A 20,220-nucleotide genomic window follows, 5' to 3' on the forward strand; every position below is an offset into this window, starting at 1 on the left:
TAGTAGATGGAAGAATCAAGTACCTTTATCTGACAAAGAGGGAAATAACTAATTAAGTCATGACATGTTATGTTTATGTAATATTAAACATGTATCATTGATTAATTTGATCCTTGATATGCCACACCTGTCAGGTGGATGGATTATTTTGGTAAAGGAGAAATGTTCACTAAAAGGGATTTGTGCACAAAATTTCAGAAATAAGCTTTTGGAACATTATGTATGGAACATTTCTTGGATCTTATTTCAGTTCATGAAACATGGGACAAACACTTTACATGTTTTTATATTTTTGTTCAGTGTATTATCTTTGACTGCAAAAATAACTAATCAAATAAAAACAAATTATTTAGTTTGAGTTTTCTAAACTTTGAGCAAAAATCWAATTTTCGTCATTCTGAATCGGGCAGGTAAATGCTGCCAGTAGTTGCCAACATTTCAAATGGGCGTAGCTTGTGCATCACTATCCCTAGCTATCACTTGCTAACTAGGAAGAAATCAGAGGGCGGGCACAGCGTGGCTGGGCCAAGCTAGAGCAGCTTGTGAAGTCTATGGAGCCATTCACAATTCACACGACCAACATCACTGACAGCCAGTCGCTGTCTGATGTGGTGCCGTGTCTTCTCAACCTTGATGCACACTTGCAGTCAACTACTGTTGCGAAACAGTTGGAACAGGTCCTCTTGAAGTCACTGCGCGAGTGCTTCGCATGGAAGATGCCAGCACGATGAATCCGGCAAGCATCTCAACCACAATGCTTCAGAACTATATTTTGTGCCACAGATTGTGTCTGAGGTAATGGTCCAGCTGGAAAGTCAACCTGGCAGGGCATTAAGTGCCCCCTGTGAGCTGTGGAAATACCAGGAAGAGGTAAAAGGGGGGCATGTTTAGAGTCACCTCTCCAGTTCTGGCAGGCAAGGATGCTGTTTATTCAAAGCTGTGCCCTGTGGCACTGGATCTGGTTTCTGCTCCTGCCTCCCAAATGTTTATGGAGTGAATATTCTCTGTCTGTGGACAACTGTCATCAGGCTTGAGAAACTGAACGACCACCTCTTCTTGTAGATAAACCAGAAAATCTTGTATGGTTGAACAGAAACATGTTTTTACTAACCCTGTTTGAAGGGGTTAACCTCTATGGGATCGGTGTCCCTAAACCAGGACGGTTGTTGCTAACGTGTGCTAATGTGACTAGAACGACGTAAGTAACAGCCAACGTTCCAGGACATAGACATGTCTTATATGGGCAGAAAGCTTAAATTATTGTTAATCTAACTGCACTGTCCAATTTAAGAAGCTATTATAGTGAAAAAAATACCATGCTATTGTTTGAGTGCATAACAACAAAACACTTTTAGCATGGCAACTGGTTTGATACATTCACCTCTGAAGSTAAATAATGTACTTACATTCAGTAATCTTGCTCTGATTTTTCATCCTGAGGGTCCCAGAGATAAAATGTAGCATAGTTTTGTTTGATAAAATACATTTTTATATTCAAAATGTAAGAACTGGGTTCTACAGTTTGAACCCCTGCCATCTTTGGCCCCACACCCACCTGCCATCTTGATGTGTGAAGATTAGTGTCTTTTCTGCAGGGAAGCTAATTATCCATCATGTATGACATTCCGTAAGGCTCTTGTGCGGCTGCTCGGCCATGGAAACCCATCTCAAGAAGCTCCCAACGAACTGTTCTGGTGCTGACGTTGCTTCCAGAGGCAGAGGCAGTTTGGAACTCAGGGCAATTCTTACACGCATCAGCACTCGGCAGTCCCGTTTTGAGCTTATGTGGCCTACCACTCCTCAATAACATGTTGAAAGTCATTGAGCTCTTCAGTACGGGCCATTCTACTACCAATGTTCTTCTATGGCGATTGCATGGCTGTGTGCTTGATTTTATACACCTAGTCAGCAACAGATGTGGCTGAAATAACCAAATACACTAATTTGAAGGGTTGTTCACATACTTTTGGCCATGTAGTGTATCAATAAGATACAAGCTGAATGAGCCACCTACGATTCCCTACATGGCAGCTTGTCATTGTTGCCAGCTATCTGACCGTTCAAAATCCTAACAATTCTTCTTCAGGCCACATCGATGCACGCGCATCATTAGTCCTCAATTTGGTATTTCCTGCCATCTGGAAGCTAGAACCATTGTAGAGAATTGTGCAACTCTAACGGTCAACATTGTTTCACCTTGTGGACCATTATATGTGTCGGAACAAACCAGGGCTTATGAAATGTGAGTTCTGGCAAACGTATTTGAATTAGCATAATTTTCACCGCATGGTTATATTATGTATTGTTACAGATCATAGGGATTACCTGTCACAAATTATATTAGCAGTCTGATAGAGAATTCTGTGTCCCTCGGATGCCTGTTGGCTGACACTGTAGGACAGAGGAAACCAGGAGGATGAGCCAGGAAGCCGACATCTCCCGTTGAACCTCAGAATCCCTACGGGTTGTTATCTCAAGAGCAGCCATCGGGCTGCTGCTACTGGGATGCAGAGTGGACTGGAGGAGAGAAACCCAGAGCCATATCAGTGGGGGTGATGTCCAAACAGAAGGGGAAGGAGTAAGGGAGGGAGTACATGGAGCAAAATGCAAAGCCTGGGGGATCAAGTTCCATCCTTCCTCCTGAGATTTCTACCTGGTTACTAAAATTTGACCATGATAAGCAGAAATGGTGGAGCTGGCCTGCGCTCATCAGTCAAGGCGGTTTGGGGTTGATCTGGACTGGCCCAGAGACGACCTGTGATTCTACCTAATCGATTCATAACGTGGGTCAAGTGTCCCTCCTTATGCATTCCACATCACGTTCACGGAGCCACACTATGCTGGATTTAGGATTCACAGATCTTCATCCTCCATCACTCTGCAAGCTGGACTGACCCTCAAAACAACAACAAAAATACAGACTTGCTGAGTTTGATACTGATATTAACTTTGGATAAATATCAGATTTGGACAAAGTTTGAATATCATTGCAGAGGGTTATTTTTTGTAAAACTGTTGAAATAGATATTTTTTAAGGTGTACTCTTACTCAAGCTAAACTCTACAAGTTACCAGTGAGATMTTATATTTGTTAATAATGTTGTATGCACAATACTTCCCAAACGGCGTACAAACAAAAACATGTACATTTACAACAAATATTTTATTGGACCAGCGCCATGTATATGCCATGGCTAATATGCGTTTGTATAAACATACTTAAAATAGAAAACTGTAATGTATAAAAATGTTCAAGTAAAAAAGTAAATATTAAAAGAAAAGCAAGAAAGTAAATATAAAAACAATAGCAAGAAAGCAATCTGATGCAAAGTCCTTCATTTGCCAGGCATTTTTTTTCAATTCAGGAGAACCTTATTTCAAAAAAAAAAAAAAAAAAAAAGACAAACTATTACACAAATCATAAAATGCCTCGCACATAAAAAAATTATATCAAAGAAGCTTAGTACCTTTCTATACAGTGAAAAAATACAAAACAGGACCTTTAAAATAAGTTAACAGGTCTCCGAAACAATCCTTCTAGAAAACAAAAAGGTATAGTTGTGATCAGTGCATGTTTTAAGCATGTATACAAAGCACTTTTAGACAAATGTCTACGAAGAAAGGTTTCTCCCACTCTGATTGGAAAAGCTCTGGTCGCGATAGGATTGGATGATTGATGGGCAAATGGAGCAGTAACATTCAGACATCTTTGATAGGAGTACAAAACTGTTCATGACAGGATGGCCTTTATAAAATAGCTAGCCTATAATGCTACAGCTTAGATGATCAGTTATCTTAACTCCAAAATAGCATGTTGAAGCTAATTCAGGGTCCATATACTGCCACGACTATACTTTAAAATCAACCAAAGATTTACCTTCAAGGCAAGGAAAACTAGTGTTGTGAGCAAGCGGTGATTCCATCCACACTCCAGCTAAACTCCACACAAGTTCAATAATGCCACTGCTGGCCCTTTACCTCGTTCTGATCATATCTAACAGGGTGAGAGATAAGATTTTACCTCCTGAAGAGGTTGTACCTTCATGTCCCGTTTGGCTCTGGGAAGAAAATGTCCCTTTTGTCTTGTCCATTCGCAAACATGAGTAACAGAAAAGATTCAATTGGGGTGAAAACCGTGCCAACGTTAACTGTCGTTAGTTTCTAGATTAAAATGTTATAGACACCATTTGACCTGCTAAGGCAGAATATAAGTCCTCATTGTAAAAAATAGTCATTTTAATCCATAGAGAAGAAGGAGAAGCTCATTGGATGTTGAGCTCTTCTCGGCTGGGTCCTCAATTGCGACCAAAGTTCCTTGTTGTTAAGAGTCTCGTTCTGCTCTTGCAGACGCTAACTACAGAAGCCAACCAGGCGGAGTAGGATAGTCCTGGAGTGCTAGACACACAAACTCAAAAGGCCAATACATGCATGCACAACAACAACAACGTGTATATGTCCTTCACGTACACATCCGCTCTCACACACGTCACCTCCCCCCATTGATAAAACATTCATACCCTTACACACACACAAACTGTGCACCTGGGCCGTGTGTGTTACACCTTGCTCTCGGAGGGCAGTTCGCTCAGGGCAGAGACGATGTCACTAAAGCAGGAGCGGTCCTTGGGGCTGGAGGCCCAGCAGCGAGTCATCAGCTTGTACACCCGAGAAGGACAGCCCTGGGGCAGGGGCAGCTTCCCCCGGCCCTCCCTCAGCTCTGGTAGAGAAAAAGACGTGAGAGAATGACATACATGGGGGTGAGAGCGAGCGAGATGCAGGGAAAGAGGTGAAAGATGGAGGGATAGAGAAATAAAGACATGGAGGGAAAGAACGTGGGGGTTAGAGTGAAACTCATAAATGTTATTTTGGTTCCAATCTATTTCAATCTCACTATCCATTCACTCATGACCAATACTCTGAAAGGACCGAACAGGAGAGCGCATTAAACATCACCGCAATGTCAACATGTGAAAACTATGTTTTGTGTGAAAACTATGTTTTGTACAAAAAAAAATAGAGGGGATTTTAGTGACATCTTGTGTGAATTGTGTGGGTTTAAACAACTATGAGCAGGCAAAGGTTAGTAAAGTAACCCATTAGGATGACAAAATGTGACCCTGGAATAGTGGTCTTCTACCTCTACCCCCATCTGGGGTGAAGTAGCATCCTTCAATAACAATAACACTTCCAAGATCCAGTTCGACTGCCCTCACCTTCGAGGACCTTGTCGTGGTCGAGCGCAGCGTGCGGCAGCTCCCCCAGGCTAAACACCTCCCACATGAGCACGCCGAAGGACCACACGTCCGTCTTGGTGGAGTAGTCGTCCTCGAACACGGCCTCGCTGGGCAGCCAGCGCAGAGGGATCCACGCCTGCCGGTAGTGATAGTACTCACTGGAGGGGGGGAGGAGGAGGAGAGGACGGGAGAGGAGGGTGATCTTTGGGTGATGTTTGGCCATTGGGTGGCGCCACAGTTAATTTAGTCTGTCATAGTTCATCACTTTACATATCACAGGTCTCTTTAAAAATGGAGACTTGCTTTGGGAAATCGAAATTAAAATCGATACAATTATTCTGTGACTGGATTCATCGAAATTAATCAAAACCTTAAATGTGGTTTAACCGCAAGGGATCTTTCCTGGTTAAATCAAGATTTAATTCAATGTAATCTTACTCGTTGTAGACATCCTTGCTGAGCCCCAGTGCAGACACCTTGACCTGTCTCTTGGCGCTGATCAGACAGTTGCGGGTGGCTAGGTCCTTGTGGACGAAGCGCTGATTGGATAGATGCTCCATCCCCCGGGCAACCTGCAGACACACCCCCACCTGAGGGAGAGAGAGTGGGACATAGGAAGCATTAAATCACTGTTTTCATGCGCATGTGTGTCTTCAAGTGAGTGAGTTAGTGTGCGTGTTTAAGCATTTTAATGGCTTTTTTAAAATCACATCTTATGGTTAATCTGTTTCTCCTTCTGAGTGGTCCAACAGGCAGTGAAAGCCAGTGGCATGATGCAGCAGGAGGTACTTACTGTAAGCACCAGCTACCAAATCCTGGCCTACTGCACTGAAGCCACGACCTGTTTAAGATGCTAATGTATGCGTTCTTTTGAGTATGTGTGTGTAAACTGACCTTCTGCTTGGTGCTGAGGTGATGGGACTTGGGTTTCTCCTCCTTGTTCTTGGACATCTTGAGGTATTGCTTCAGGTCCCCCTAGGAACATATACACAGATCTGGGGTCAATGCTAAATCATGGATGATTTAAAAAAGGACACCCACACGTTTTTCACTGCACTGGGGTCAGTGTGAGCGTATGTAGGTCATATTTTAAATCTGTATTTTATCTTAATACACATGTATTTCAATGATACAATTGACTGCCATGTAGAATACATAAAGTGTGTGTGTTTGTGTGTAGGGAGTAGGGTGAAGTTAAGTTGCCCGTAGACACTGATCTTGGGTCAGTTTTGCATTTCCCCCACTAATGGTTAAGGTTTGGGGGCGGGGAAGYTGATCCTTGATCTGTACCTAGGAGAAACGTCACCCCAGAGCGTAAGCAGGTAGCTCCCTCCTTACCAATTCAGCGTACTCCAGTATGAGGTAGTGGGGCTCGGCTTCTCTGCACATGCCCAGTAGGCGCACCAGGTTGGGGTGGCCCAGCTTGCCGAACATCTCGATCTCGCGGCGGAACTCCAGCTGCAGGGTCTCGTCCCGCGTCTGCAGACTCTTCACCAGCACCACTGTCTCCTCCTCATCTTCACTGCCTCCTGCTGACATGAGGCCCTTGGCTTTGGCCAGGAACACCTCGCCAAACTCACCTTTTCCTGTGTAGGAGAAGGGAATCAGTATGATTGAATATAGCCTTTATTTATACAGGTAAGTCAACTAAGAACCAATTCTTAGTTACAATGACAACTTTTCCAAATTCTTATTTACAATGACTGTGTGTGTGTGCGCACATCCATTGCTCCATACCCAGAGTGGTGATGGTGGTCAGGTTGGCGCGGGGGTAGGGCCCTTTCTCGTGGCTGCTGTGGCGCTTGTTGTTGGCACTGCTGGCCGTGGTGCCCATGTTGGTCAGTGCCACCTCCTCCTGGATCTCAGCGGTGGCCTGCCCGTTGGTCTGCACCGTGCCCCCTTTAGTGCAAGGACAAAATGGCATCCTTCAATACCAGTAACTAAACATTCTGATTGCTTTTACATACTCTTCTTATTTCTAGGTACAGAAATGTTAAAGCAACACAGCCATGGAAATGAAGTATCACTTGAAACAGTTCCATTTTGGAGACTAACTCTAGAGGCTAACACACAGTTGTGGGGTTTACATTATTTTATTTTTTGATATCGTATAAAAAATAAATGCAACTGATACCGATATTGACTTTACATACAGTGGGGCAAAAAAGTATTTAGTCAGCCACCAATTGTGCAAGTTCTCCCACTTAAAAAGATGAGAGGCCTGTAATTTTCATCATAGGTACACTTCAACCATGACAGACAAAATGAGGGAAAAAAATACCTGAAAATCACATTGTAGGATTTTTAATGAATTTATTTGCAAATTATGGTGGAAAATAAGTATTTGGTCACCTACAAACAAGCAAGATTTCTGGCTCTCACAGACCTGTTAACTTCTTCTTTAAGAGGCTCCTCTGTCCTCCACTCGTTACCTGTATTAATGGCACCTGTTTGAACTTGTTATCAGTATAAAAGACACGTGTCCACAACTCAAACAGTCACACTCCAAACTCCACTATGCCTAGACCAAAAGCTGTCAAAGGACACCAAAAAAAATTGTAGACCTGCACCAGGCTGGGAAGACTGAATCTGCAATAGGTAAGCAGCTTGGTTTGAAGAAATCAACTGTGGGAGAAATTATTAGGAAATGGAAGACATACAAGACCACTGATAATCTCCCTCGATCTGGGGCTCCACGCAAGATCTCACCCCGTGGGGTCAAAATGATCACAAGAACAGTGAGCAAAAATCCCAGAACCACACGGGGGGACCTAGTGAATGACCTGCAGAGAGCTGGGACCAAAGTAACAAAGCCTACCATCAGTAACACACTACGCCGCCAGGGACTCAAATCCTGCAGTGCGAGACGTGTCCCCCTGCTTAAGCCAGTACATGTCCAGACCCGTCTGAGTTTGCTAGAAGGCATTTGGATGATCCAGAAGAAGATTGGGAGAATGTCATATGGTCAGATGAACCAAAATTAACTTTTTGGTAAAACTCAACTCGTCGTGTTTGGAGGACAAAGAATGCTGAGTTGCATCCAAAGAACACCATACTACTGTGATGCATGGGGGTGGAAACATCATGCTTTGGGGCTGTTTTTCTGCAAAGGGACCAGGACGACTGATCCGTGTAAAGGAAAGAATGAATGGGGCATGTATCGTGAGATTGGTTGAAAACCTCCTTCCATCAGCAAGGGCATTGAAGATGAAATGTGGCTGGGTCTTTCAGCATGACAATGATCCCAAACACACCGCCCGGGCAACGAAGGATGGCTTCGTAAGAAGCATTTCAAGGTCTGGAGTGGCCTAGCCAGTCTCCAGATCTCAACCCCATAGAAATCTTTGGAGGGAGTTGAAAGTCCGTGTTACCCAGCAACAGCCCCAAAACATCACTGCTCTAGAGGAGATCTGCATGGAGGAATGGGCCAAAATACCAGCAACAGTGTGTTGAAAACCTTGTGAAGACTTACAGAAAACGTTTGACCTCTGTCATTGCCAACAAAGGTATATAACAAAGTATTGAGAATAAACTTTTGTTATTGACCAAATACTTATTTTTCCACCATAATTTGCTAATAATTCATAAAAAAATCCTACAATGTGATTTTCTTGGATTTTTTTTCTCATTTTGTCTGTCATAGTTGAAGTGTACCTATGATGAAAATTACAGGCCTCATCTTTTTAAGTGGGAGAACTTGCACAATTGGTGGCTGACTAAATACTTTTTTGCCCCACTGTATCGGTGCCCGTCACGAGTAATACATGTACATGCAGTACAACAACTATACATATTTGTAATGTTTTCAATAAAGTTCAACTCAATTCTCCTCACACTACCAGGAAAACAACAACACTACCCGAATTCAACTGAATGGAATGGACTGTGAACTCTGACCGTTGAGGTGCTCTGTCTCCCTCCTCTCCCTCTGGGTTCCTTTTTCCCCCCCTTTTTTCCTTCCCTCCTTCCTCCTCCCCTTTATGGCGTGGGGGTGTAGGGGGGGGTGTCTTGCGTTGCGTCTCTTCTTGCAGTAGAACATCAGGCCCAGGACGATGATGATGTAGGCCACGGCGGCGCCCACCGATAGGCCGATTGTCTGGATCATCTTGTAGGGCGCCTTTTCGTCCTCCTCCAACGAGTGGTGCACGGGCTTCTCTGTTGGCACGCAGACACACACATGAAAGGGTCAGGTGATGTGCTTCTCTATTGAATTAAAGCCTTCTATTGGAGTCTATTGAATCACCATCTCAGCCTCAGACGTCAAGTGGACACTTCAAGACGGCGCCACTCAATTACATCCTTTCTAAATGAGACATTGCAGTGTCGAAATGTTTCATTTTTCTTGATCCTGTTACTGTCATTACACATTCAAGTGCCAAAAGAGGTATTTAGTTTGGTGCGCCGTTTAATTTCCTCCACCTACCACAACCATAAAAATAMTGTAGACAGCTGCAGCAGGCACACCAAAGTTGATCAGTTTATCTCCTTGTGTCTTACCTACGACATAGAGCTCTGCCGATGTGTGGCCGATATTGCAGCTGTTGCCAGCGATGCATGTGAAGCTTCCCGTGTCCTCCACACTCACGTCATGGATGACCAGAGAGCCATTGGGCATCTTCTGAAATCTGGAGAGAAAACAGCAGAGGGGACAGGGGTGAGGCTGTGGCTGCATTCAATTCCTTTCCTTTCCTTCCTTTACTCCAGTCCTATTTCACTCCCTTYCCCTTAACCTTGATCTGAGGGGTCTCGAGGTATAAGGTGCTTCCACCATATTGCATTTACCTTAGAGAACTGMAAATAATGAAGGGTTTGACCTAAGGGAAAGCATAGGAAGGGAATTGGGACTAGCTGATGGCAATATGGCAAAGGCTAGATGGTTTCTTATCATGGTAGGGAAGATGTCACTAGCAAAACACACTATCCAAACATTCCGTTTAGCAAGGTGTTCAGAACAAAAAACCCACAAATGAGAAACCAAATACTACAAAATGACTTTGGGCCTTAACAAAACAGACAGTTGTGGTTCTCTACCTGCTCTTGCGAGGCTCCAGGAACTTGTCTTTCTTCTTCCACTGGATAAAGGGCTGGGGGTCACCGGTGGCCTGGCAGTGCAGAATGGCTGTGTGGCCCTGGTAAACAGTGGTGTGCTCCGGCTCCATATTAAATGTTATATACACTGGGGGAGAGAGAGGGGAGAAGGAAAGAAAGAAATAGTGGAAGAGAAGTGTTGGTTAAGATGGATTTAGTTGCGTTGGAGACAGCTTTGGTGATGGTGGCATTAGCACAATTTATGAAATCATTGGTAAAAAAAAACATTTGGGGATTGTCTACATTAGCTGTGCACAACTTAGTTCTGCCATCTTGATTACTACCGTTTTTGTTTCTAAACGTAACCCATGACCTTAATTACTGTCACAGGTTGGCTGGAGCATACATACACATTTTTCACAGGTAGAATTCAATCTCTGGTTAAAAGTAGAGGACGACAACCGGAGGGCCCTTGGTCTGTGTGGTGTCTGGTTGTATAGGTGGCAGCTTTGTGGTGTGTCTGTGACCTGCATTGGTGCCACTAGTGTTAGTGGAGGGATACCTGCTACGGTGAGCTGCACGGCGGCTGTGATCTGGCCCTGCAGGCTGTTGGATGCCAGGCAGGTGTAGTTGCCCGCGTCGTCCCTCGTCACCTTTGCGAAGTGGAGCACGCCGCCGGTCTGGACTACATGCTCCGGCAGCTCACTGCCATCTGCAGGGGGGAATATTAGAGATTCAGATTCACGTTTATTGTTCTACAAGTGGAGCACAGCTCTCAGATTATAGACAAACTTATTTAGAAAACACAYTTACAATAGGTGTAAAAAAAAAAGTCTGAAAATCAAACTATTCCAATAAGCTTGGTAGAAACAATGGGAGTAAGAAATATGGCAGAAAATCTGACTATGCCAATAAGCTAGGCAGTTATTACCATATTTGCTTACACCCATGCTATCCTTTGAGATCAACTAGAAGTGTCTTGGTACAAGGGGTAGGAGCTACGAGTCGATTTTGGATTGGATTGAGCAACACACGACTGAGACACACACATGTACAAAGACAGGCAAGGAGGTCCGCGAACACCCACCTGCTTTGGTCCACTGAATGGTGGGGGTCTCGCGGCCCTTGGCAGAGCACTGCACAGTGCTCTCCTTGTCCAACTCCAGACACTGGGAGGGCTGGGGGGTGGGTGTGAACTTCAGCTTCTCTGGAGGAAGGAGACAAACGTGTTGGAGACCAAGCACAGAGTAGAGACAGACACACACGCAGACAAAGACACACACACCCCAGGGTCTCCGTCAGGAAAATTTGGCGCCGGACAAGTGACCAGGAAGACTTACATTTATCGGACATTTGATACATTTACCGGTCATCCATATGCGTTATGGCGCGTAACCCATTAGGTCTTCCAGCGCCATCAATAAATCAGCAATATTGGCCAAGAGAGAGATTTACATGTCCTTAAAAACAGCCTATAACTAATTACAAAGCACTATTTATTCCTTGTGTTTCGATGTGTAGMATATGCAAAACTGAATTTCTTTATACATGTCAGATAGGCGACTGTCTGCTATACAGATATATGCGTTCAGAAGGGGGCTAATTCGTAWTTTTTTTATCAGAATATTTTTCTATAAAGACAGCCGTTATATTGTAAGATTATAGAAGTAACTCTGGTAGGCCTAAAACATTCTTCCTCAAGTTCAACTGACAGAGTCAGTTGGAGCGCCGGGGTGCACTGCCTTCATATCATAGGCCTGCAGTGYAATAGGCTACACCGTCACAAAAGCTTGTAAATGTTATTAGGGTCATATCAAAAGTAAGAAAGAAAATGTCTCAACAGAATGGAACAAAACACTTGTGAACGGGTTTAAACCTTCAAAAAGRTTTTGAACAGGCTATATTGCAGCAATGACCAAGAAAGGCTAGTGCCTACCTTACCCAACAATAGACAGCAATAGGCTAATGATATTTATTTTACAACAGGCCTACTTAAAACACATCTTAAACTAAATACAGAGCACACAATTAAAAAGACAGATCGAACTTGCATGCTGAAATAAAAAGTATATCTACAGAAAGCTGAGAACATCCTCACACCATCAGTGACAACAGGATAGCTGTGTACAAATCAGAACACTTTCCTTTCCCGGGGAAAAAAAAGCGTGGCTCGCTCGACACAGCAGCAGGCTCCAGCGAAACCAGTACAGGGGCAAGTAGGCAGACACTTTCATTACAGGAATCATGAGGATAATGCACTTCACTGTTTTTCCAAATCATAGTTTTAGCCCACTAAAAAATAGGACGTTTTGAGTGAGGTGAATGAATGTGTAGCTCGCACCGATGCAACCAATACATTTTTTAACTCGTACAGACAAAATGAGACTAAATGGTCGCAGTCTGGAGCCCTGCCTTATAGGCTTTTCACTACTCTCTAACTTTCACTTCACTTCAATGAAAAAGGCCTCAATCTTCATAATCAACAGTAGCCTAGGCCAAGGCTCCTCTCTCTCTCCTCAGCAGGGCAGCCCCGGACACTTTGGCCGGCTACAATTTTATTTATCGGCATTTAATTTATTTTAAAATCGGCCAAAAGCCGGCAATTACCAGCTAATGGAAACCCTGATACCCACGCATATAACATGACACTCACACACACAAAAGTTTATTTGTACACTCTCACACACATAGGACACACCACGAACACATCATGGCACTACCAMACACTTGCATGCTGTCTCTCTCGCTTACAAACTCACACCTACGCATGTGCACACTCACCAAGTACGAAGACCCGGGCCCGGCCTTCCACCCTCCCGGCCTCCGTCTGGCTCCGACACATGTATAAGTGGTTATCATACACCTCCACACTGTTGATCCTCAGGGTCCCGTTGGGGTACAGCTTAAAGCGAATGTCCTACAGTCAAAAGATAATGGTTTAACAATAGGTTAAAAAGGTAATGAAAGTTACAGATTGCACCTTTATGCATATTTACAGTTCTGGGCATTAAAAAGTTAATCTGTATTTCAGCACAGTAAAAAAACATTGGCTTTAAAGTGAATGTAAAATGCAGCGTCAGGGGCATATTTGAGAAATGTATTTCATTACATGGATTATTGTTAAATGATTCTTAAATGAACTTAACCCTTGCGTAACACTGCGAGAGAATGTCACATTAAAAATGTCTATAACCGTATGTAAATATAAGTATATACATTGAGTGTACAAAACATGACATATTGAGTTGCACTCCCATTTCCCTCAGAACAGCCTCAATTCATCGGGGCGTTGACAACAAGGCGTCGAAAGCGTTCCACGGGGATGCTGGCCTATGTTGACTCCTGTGCTTCCCACAGTTGTGTCTAGTTGGCTGGATGTCCTTTTAAATATTTTGTCTAACCCATTTACCCTCTGAATGGAACACATACACAATTTGTCTCGATACTTAAAAGTCCTTTAACCTGTCTCTTCTCCTTCATCTACACTGGYTGAAGTGAATTTAACAAGTGACATCAATACGGGATCATAGCTGTCACCTGGATTTACCTGGTCAATCTATGTCATGGAAAGAGCAGGTGGTCCTAATGTTTTGTAAACTCGGTGTGTAGTAGTTCTTAGTGTATATTCCCACTTCTTTTCAGAATGATCAGGACACACAGTTCGGACCACAGGACTGACCTCGGTGGTGATGGGGATGAAGTTGCGGTACCAGGTAACCTCGGGCTGGGGTGTGGCGCGGGTGTGGCAATGCAGGTACCCAGGGAGGCCCTCCTCCAGCTGGCTGTCCTCTGGCTTTGTCACCCACTCCGGAGGGGCTAGGGGATACACGCATTTAGCATCTCTTCAAAAGTAGTGTCTACACCCAATACATTTCAGCGGGTGCAGGTCACAACAAACACCACACTCCTGGAGAGCCACAGTCCTTCAGCGTTTTGTCCAACTCCCGCCTCAACAGTGAAACACCTGGGTCGTGTTCATTAGGGCACACTAGCAATGTTACAAAACAGAATAGTGTTTTTTTATTGGACAAGTATACATACTACCTCCCTGCTTCCCTCAATTTTAGACAATTTTCTTCCCTTTTGACCACAAATATCCTTTTCACACCATCTTGCTGACCTGATCTAAACTGGTTCTGATATTTTCATTTCACATTGTGCTTTTCATTAAGGTTCCAGAGACAATTGTGGATGTGTAACCAGACCAGCTTGGTTTGTCTTGGCTCAGTAGTATGAAAAGCCTTTAGGGTCTTGGTCAGGCTTGAGGTCTATACTCACTGGCCACGGTGACGGTCAGCTCCTGCCTCCTGGTACCGGCTTTGTTCTGGCCCACGCAGGTATACAATCCTGAGTCTTCCCCCTGGGTGGGGCTGAAGACCAGCTCCAGTCCGTCCTGGTAGACCCTGCCCTCTGAGGGAACGCGTTCCCCGCCCCACTCCCACCACACATCGGGCTCCGGGTGGCCGCGAGGGGGGCGGCAGGATACCCGCTCCAGGGAGTTGGCAGAGAAGACCCGGCTCTGGCTGGGGCCCATCTCCTCGATTTCTGTAAGGGAAGGGAGTGATAGTCCATGACATCAAAAAAAAAACATGAATTAAGACCGCAAAACTAATATCTTGTGTCCTAATCATGAAGGAAATGCAGTACACCACCCAACTGTAGAGTGGAACTGTTGACCCTGCCGTGCCAATCCAGCTAAAGATAGTGCAGATTAGCGAGGGATAACATTTATTAATGGAGTTAAACTGTGACAGGGTTCAGTAAGTTAGACGTAAACTGAAGGATTCAAACAACTGTCTTGAGGCAGTGTGTCAAAACTGTGCATGCCTGTGTGTGCGCTTACCTGCTAGGTTCACGGTGGCCTCCAGAGTGACAGGGAGTCCGCGGGGCCCTTTGGCCACACATTTGTAAAGCCCAGTGTTTCTGGGTTTCACCTGGGTGATGAGCAGGGAGCCATTGTTCAACATCACCAACCTAGGGAGGGAGAGAAAGAAGGTCACAACAAAATACAGACTTCATTATGAATATACTCTGGAAAGTTGGCCAACTCAGGAAAGAGGACCCGTTGTTTGTTTTACATTTTCTGTATATTTGTACATTTTAAAAGGACTCTTGGAAGAGATACTAATAAACATTAGCGGTTTGCAGAATTCACCTCAAAATGTCGACACGCATCCAAAACAAACATAGGTATTAGAGGTCGACCGATTAAATCGGAATGGCCGATTAATTAGGGCAGATTTTTTTTTTTTACGTGTTGCTGTGCGTTTTGTTGCCAACCTTATTTTGCTAGCTGACAACTTTACGTTTTTTACCGTTTATATTTTTGTTTTTCCCCTCACAACTTTTTTCCCTCATTCAACTTTTTCACTCCGGACGCTTTATCTGGACATGGTTCGTCAGCACCTTCAACAGCCGAAGCTAAGTAGTAACATTAACATGATGTCTTCTAATTGCAGTCGCTGTACTCATAATATACAGGAGAACGATCGCCTTATGGCGAGGATAGCTGAGCTGCAAGCCCAGCTTCAGACGCAATCGTTAGGCAAGGGTAATTTAAGTGTAGGAAAGGATGAAACAGTGTCTGTGCCACCAGTAAGTACAGATAGTAGTATAAATCCCCCCGCACGGTCCCCGCAGCCGGACAACTTTCTCATGGCTTCTGGAGGGAAATGCTGTAGGAATGCTCAACCGGCGTCGCTCATTCAGCCGACAGAAACTTTCAACCGGTTTTCCCCATTAAGTAGCGAGTCGGAGTCTGAGGCCGAGTCTTCTCTTGTCTCTACTCCTCCCGTTACGGGGTCAGAGAAGCCGAAGCTTCCCACCATTAGCTCTGACAAATTGAAAACCCTAGTCATTGGCGACTCCATTACCCGCAGTATTAGACTTAAAATGAATCAACCAGCGATCATACACTGTTTACCAGGGGGCAGGGCTACCGACGTTAAGGCTAATCTGAAGGTGGTGCTGGCTAAAGCTAAAACTGGCGAGTGTAGAGAGTATAGAGATATTGTTATCCACGTCGGCACCAACGATGTTAGGATGAAACAGTCAGAGGTCACCAAGCGCAACATAGCTTCAGCGTGTAAATCAGCTAGAAAGATGTCGGCATCAAGTAATTGTCTCTGGCCCCCTCCCAGTTAGGGGGAGTGATGAGCTCTACAGCAGAGTCTCACAACTCAATCGCTGGTTGAAAACTGTTTTCTGCCCCTCCCAAAAGATAGAATTTGTAGATAATTGGCCCTCTTTCTGGGACTCACCCACAAACAGGACCAAGCCTGACCTGCTGAGGAGTGACGGACTCCATCCTAGCTGGAGGGGTGCTCTCATCTTATCTACCAACATAGACAGGGCTCTAACTCCTCTAGCTCCACAATGAAATAGGGTGCAGGCCAGGCAGCAGGCTGTTAGCCAACCTGCTGCCAGGGCTTTTGGATCCATCATCGACTCAGTGGGTTTTGTCCAACATGTCTATGGACCTACTCACTGCCAAAGTCATACTCTGGAACTAGTTTTGTCCCATGGAATAAATGTTGTAGATCTTAATGTTTTTCCTGGAATATCGGACCACCATTTTATTACGTTTGCAATCGCAACAAATAATCTGCTCAGACCCCAACCAAGGAGCATCAAAAGTCGTGCTATAAATTCTCAGACAACACAAARATTCCTTGATGCCCTTCCAGACTCCTTCTGCCTACCCAAGGACGTCAGAGGACAAAAATCAGTTAACCACCTAACTGAGGAACTCAATTTAATCTTGCGCAATACCCTAGATGCAGTTGCACCCCTAAAAACGAAAAACATTTGTCATCAGAAACTAGCTCCCTGGTATACAGAAAATACCCGAGCTCTGAAGCAAGCTTCCAGAAAATTGGAACGGAAATGGCGCCACACCAAACTGGAAGTCTTCCGACTAGCTTGGAAAGACAGTACCATGCAGTATCGAAGAGCCCTCACTGCTGCTCGATCATCCTACTTTTCCAACTTAATTGAGGAAAATAAGAACAATCCAAAAWTTATTTTTGATACTGTTGCAAAGCTAACTAAAAAGCAGCATTCCCCAAGTGAGGATGGCTTTCACTTCAGCAGTAATAAATTCATGAACTTCTTTGAGGAAAAGATCATGATCATTAGAAAGCAAATTAGACTCCTCTTTAAATCTGCGTATTCCTCCAAAGTTTAGCTGTCCTGAGTCTGCACAACTCTGCCAGGACCTAGGATCAAGAGAGACACTTAAGTGTTTTAGTACTATATCTCTTGACACAATGATGAAAATAATCATGGCCTCTAAACCTTCAAGCTGCATACTGGATCCTATTCCAACTAAACTACTGAAAGAGCTGCTTCATGTGCTTGGCCCTCCTATGTTGAACATAATAAACGGCTCTCTATCCACCGGATGTGTACCAAACTCACTAAACGTGTCAGTAATAAAGCCTCTCTTGAAAAAGCCAAACCTTGACCCAGAAAATATAAAAAACTAAAAATCGGCCTATATCGAATCTTCCATTCCTCTCAAATTTTAGAAAAAGCTGTTGCGCAGCAACTCACTGCCTTCCTGAAGACAAACAATGTATACGAAATGCTTCAGTCTGGTTTTAGACCCCATCATAGCACTGAGACTGCACTTGTGAAGGTGGTAAATGACCTTTTAATGGCGTCAGATCGAGGCTCTGCATCTGTCCTCGTGCTACTAGACCTTAGTGCTGCCTTTGATATCAACGATCACCACATTCTTTTGGAGAGACTGGAAACCCAAATTGGTCTACATGGACAAGTTCTGGCCTGGTTTAGATCTTATCTGTCGGAAAGATATCAGTTTATCTCTGTGAATGGTTTGCCCTCTGACAAATCAACTGTACATTTCGGTGTTCCTCAAGGTTCCGTTTTAGGACCACTATTGTTTTCACTATATATTTTACCTCTTGGGGATGTCATTCGAAAAAACATTAATGTTAACTTTCACTTGCTATGGGATGACACACAGCTGTACATTTCTCTAATAGAACACATGGTGTGAAGCCCCAAAATTGCCCTCGCTAGAAGCCTGTGTTTCAGACATAAGGAAGTGGATGGCTAGAAACTTTCTACTTTTAAACAATCGGACAAAACAGAGATGCTTGTTCTAGGTCCCAAGAAACAAAGAGATCTTCTGTTAGAATCTGACAATTAATGCTTGATGGTTGTAAAAGTCGTCTCAAATAAAACTGTGAAGGGACCTCGGCTGTTACATTCTGGACCACTGATCTCTCTGTTTGACAACATATCAAGACTGTTTTCAAGGCGAGCTTTTTTCAGCGATAACATTGCAATATCTGGATGAAGACTTTTCTGTCCAAAAAATGATGTTATCAGAAAATTGTTATCGCATGCTCTTTTGTTACTTCAAATAGGTTGGACTACATGCAGCTCTACTTCGGCTACCCGGATAAAGCACAAAATTTAGACTTCAGTTGAGTGCTAAATACGGTCTGCTAGAATCCTGAACTCGAACATAAGCGATTGTAATATTATACACTGTGCTTCTGTTAAGGCAAGCTGATTTTCAAGGTTTACTGTTTAACCGGTAGCAAAGCAGTACAAGTGGCTTGCTCCTACCTATCTTTGCCGAGTGGTCCTGTCGCGGACATACGTACCGTAGCGAGTACCGCCTTCTCGGGGTCACAATGATACGTAGGCCTCCTGGTTAATTGTTCTCTCTGGATATGTCTATATGACAGCTGGATGGCTCGGTGCTTGCGTCCTAAATAGATCTCCATTGTTATGGGAATGGTCTGCTACCCATGTGAGAGGACGCAGACTCGGCGGTCTCCAACCTTAAGTTCTTTACTGAGAGACGTCATTCTTCAGGATAGGGTCATATGAAGTGTGAGTGGATAGATCTGCCAAGGTAGTGTGAGGTGAACGGCTAAAACTCGTGGCACTGGAGCAATATAACTGAAACACAGCCTTTGCGTGTTCTCTGCCTGGCCGGTTCCCCTCTCTCCACTGGATCTCTGCCTCTAACCCTATTACCAGGCTGAGTCACTGGCACTCGATGGTGCTCTTCATGCCGCCCCTGGAGCGGAGTAGGCTCAACTTTGAGGTGCGGTTTGAGTCTATACTTGACTTGTGTAGAACTTCATGTACTGGAGTTGTGTGCCCTCCTCCCTTGTTTGTGCTGTAGGGTGGAGCCCTCGTTTGTTCGGGCGCTATTACTTACTCGCGCACTTGTTCATGTAAAGATTAGGTGGTAATCGTAGAATGATTCCTTTCGTAGAGATGTGCTCCGTTGGCTGTGCTTCTTGGCAGTAAGCGAGGTGGTTATAGTGCCTTCATCTGGTTTCATAGTCGCCATCTTCCGGATGCTTTTTGTGATTAGCAACTTCAATGTGTGGAGTTGTGTCATCGTGTGATGGTATAGAGGCGCGAGCAAGTGATCTCGCCTGACACTCCTAACAACTGTCTCCAGCCATCCTCTCCAATGTGTCGGTGCTATTATTGATGAACCAGGTAGTGGTGGTCAGGTGGGGCGGATCATAGGGTCAGTTAGCTGATATATCTGGAGTAGTACATTCGGTTTGATCATAGGCTAACCTTTCGAAGCTATTGAAAGCCTAGAATCTGCAGTTATACTCCTGCATTATTTATTTTGACGAAGTGTGGTAACATATTTATTGTACGATTCTTGGCCATGTTCTGTATAATCTCACCCGGCACAGCCAGAAGGGACTGGCCACCTCCCTCTCTATAGCCCTGTTCACTCTCGCGGTATGTCTGTTTTCTTCCTAGTGGTTGGTCCTTATTCGTATGAGGTCTTTTCACTATGCCACCGTGCTTAAATACTACACTGTCATTAGCTGCTTGTCTGCAGGGTTTTAGGCTGAGGTTCTCTGTATTCGAGGCACTTCGAGATATTAGCTGATGACGAAAGTGGCTATTATATATTACAATAGCCTTGATGATGTGGCATAGTT

General features: G+C 44.3%; 1 protein-coding gene across 1 annotated transcript in view; it reads right to left on the reverse strand.

Annotated features, from left to right (window-relative positions):
* Positions 1 to 3,143: 3,143 nt before the first annotated feature.
* LOC112068866 (inactive tyrosine-protein kinase 7) overlaps positions 3,144 to 20,220 on the reverse strand; it is a 43,075-nt gene continuing 25,998 nt past the window's right edge. The window contains exons 6-20 of the mRNA XM_070438320.1: positions 15,105 to 15,235; positions 14,540 to 14,806; positions 13,941 to 14,077; positions 13,043 to 13,178; positions 11,349 to 11,468; positions 10,824 to 10,973; positions 10,265 to 10,409; positions 9,731 to 9,858; positions 9,131 to 9,388; positions 6,971 to 7,132; positions 6,572 to 6,819; positions 6,128 to 6,208; positions 5,672 to 5,823; positions 5,213 to 5,391; positions 3,144 to 4,716 (exon numbers count right to left, since the gene is read on the reverse strand). Coding sequence (XP_070294421.1) covers positions 4,556 to 4,716; positions 5,213 to 5,391; positions 5,672 to 5,823; positions 6,128 to 6,208; positions 6,572 to 6,819; positions 6,971 to 7,132; positions 9,131 to 9,388; positions 9,731 to 9,858; positions 10,265 to 10,409; positions 10,824 to 10,973; positions 11,349 to 11,468; positions 13,043 to 13,178; positions 13,941 to 14,077; positions 14,540 to 14,806; positions 15,105 to 15,235 — 2,455 coding nt within the window. The 3' untranslated portion in view covers positions 3,144 to 4,555. The remainder of the gene's footprint in view (positions 4,717 to 5,212; positions 5,392 to 5,671; positions 5,824 to 6,127; positions 6,209 to 6,571; positions 6,820 to 6,970; positions 7,133 to 9,130; positions 9,389 to 9,730; positions 9,859 to 10,264; positions 10,410 to 10,823; positions 10,974 to 11,348; positions 11,469 to 13,042; positions 13,179 to 13,940; positions 14,078 to 14,539; positions 14,807 to 15,104; positions 15,236 to 20,220) is intronic.

This window comes from Salvelinus sp. IW2-2015, unplaced genomic scaffold (assembly GCF_002910315.2).
Source record: "Salvelinus sp. IW2-2015 unplaced genomic scaffold, ASM291031v2 Un_scaffold776, whole genome shotgun sequence".
In the NCBI taxonomy this organism is placed as follows: Eukaryota; Metazoa; Chordata; class Actinopteri; order Salmoniformes; family Salmonidae; genus Salvelinus; species Salvelinus sp. IW2-2015.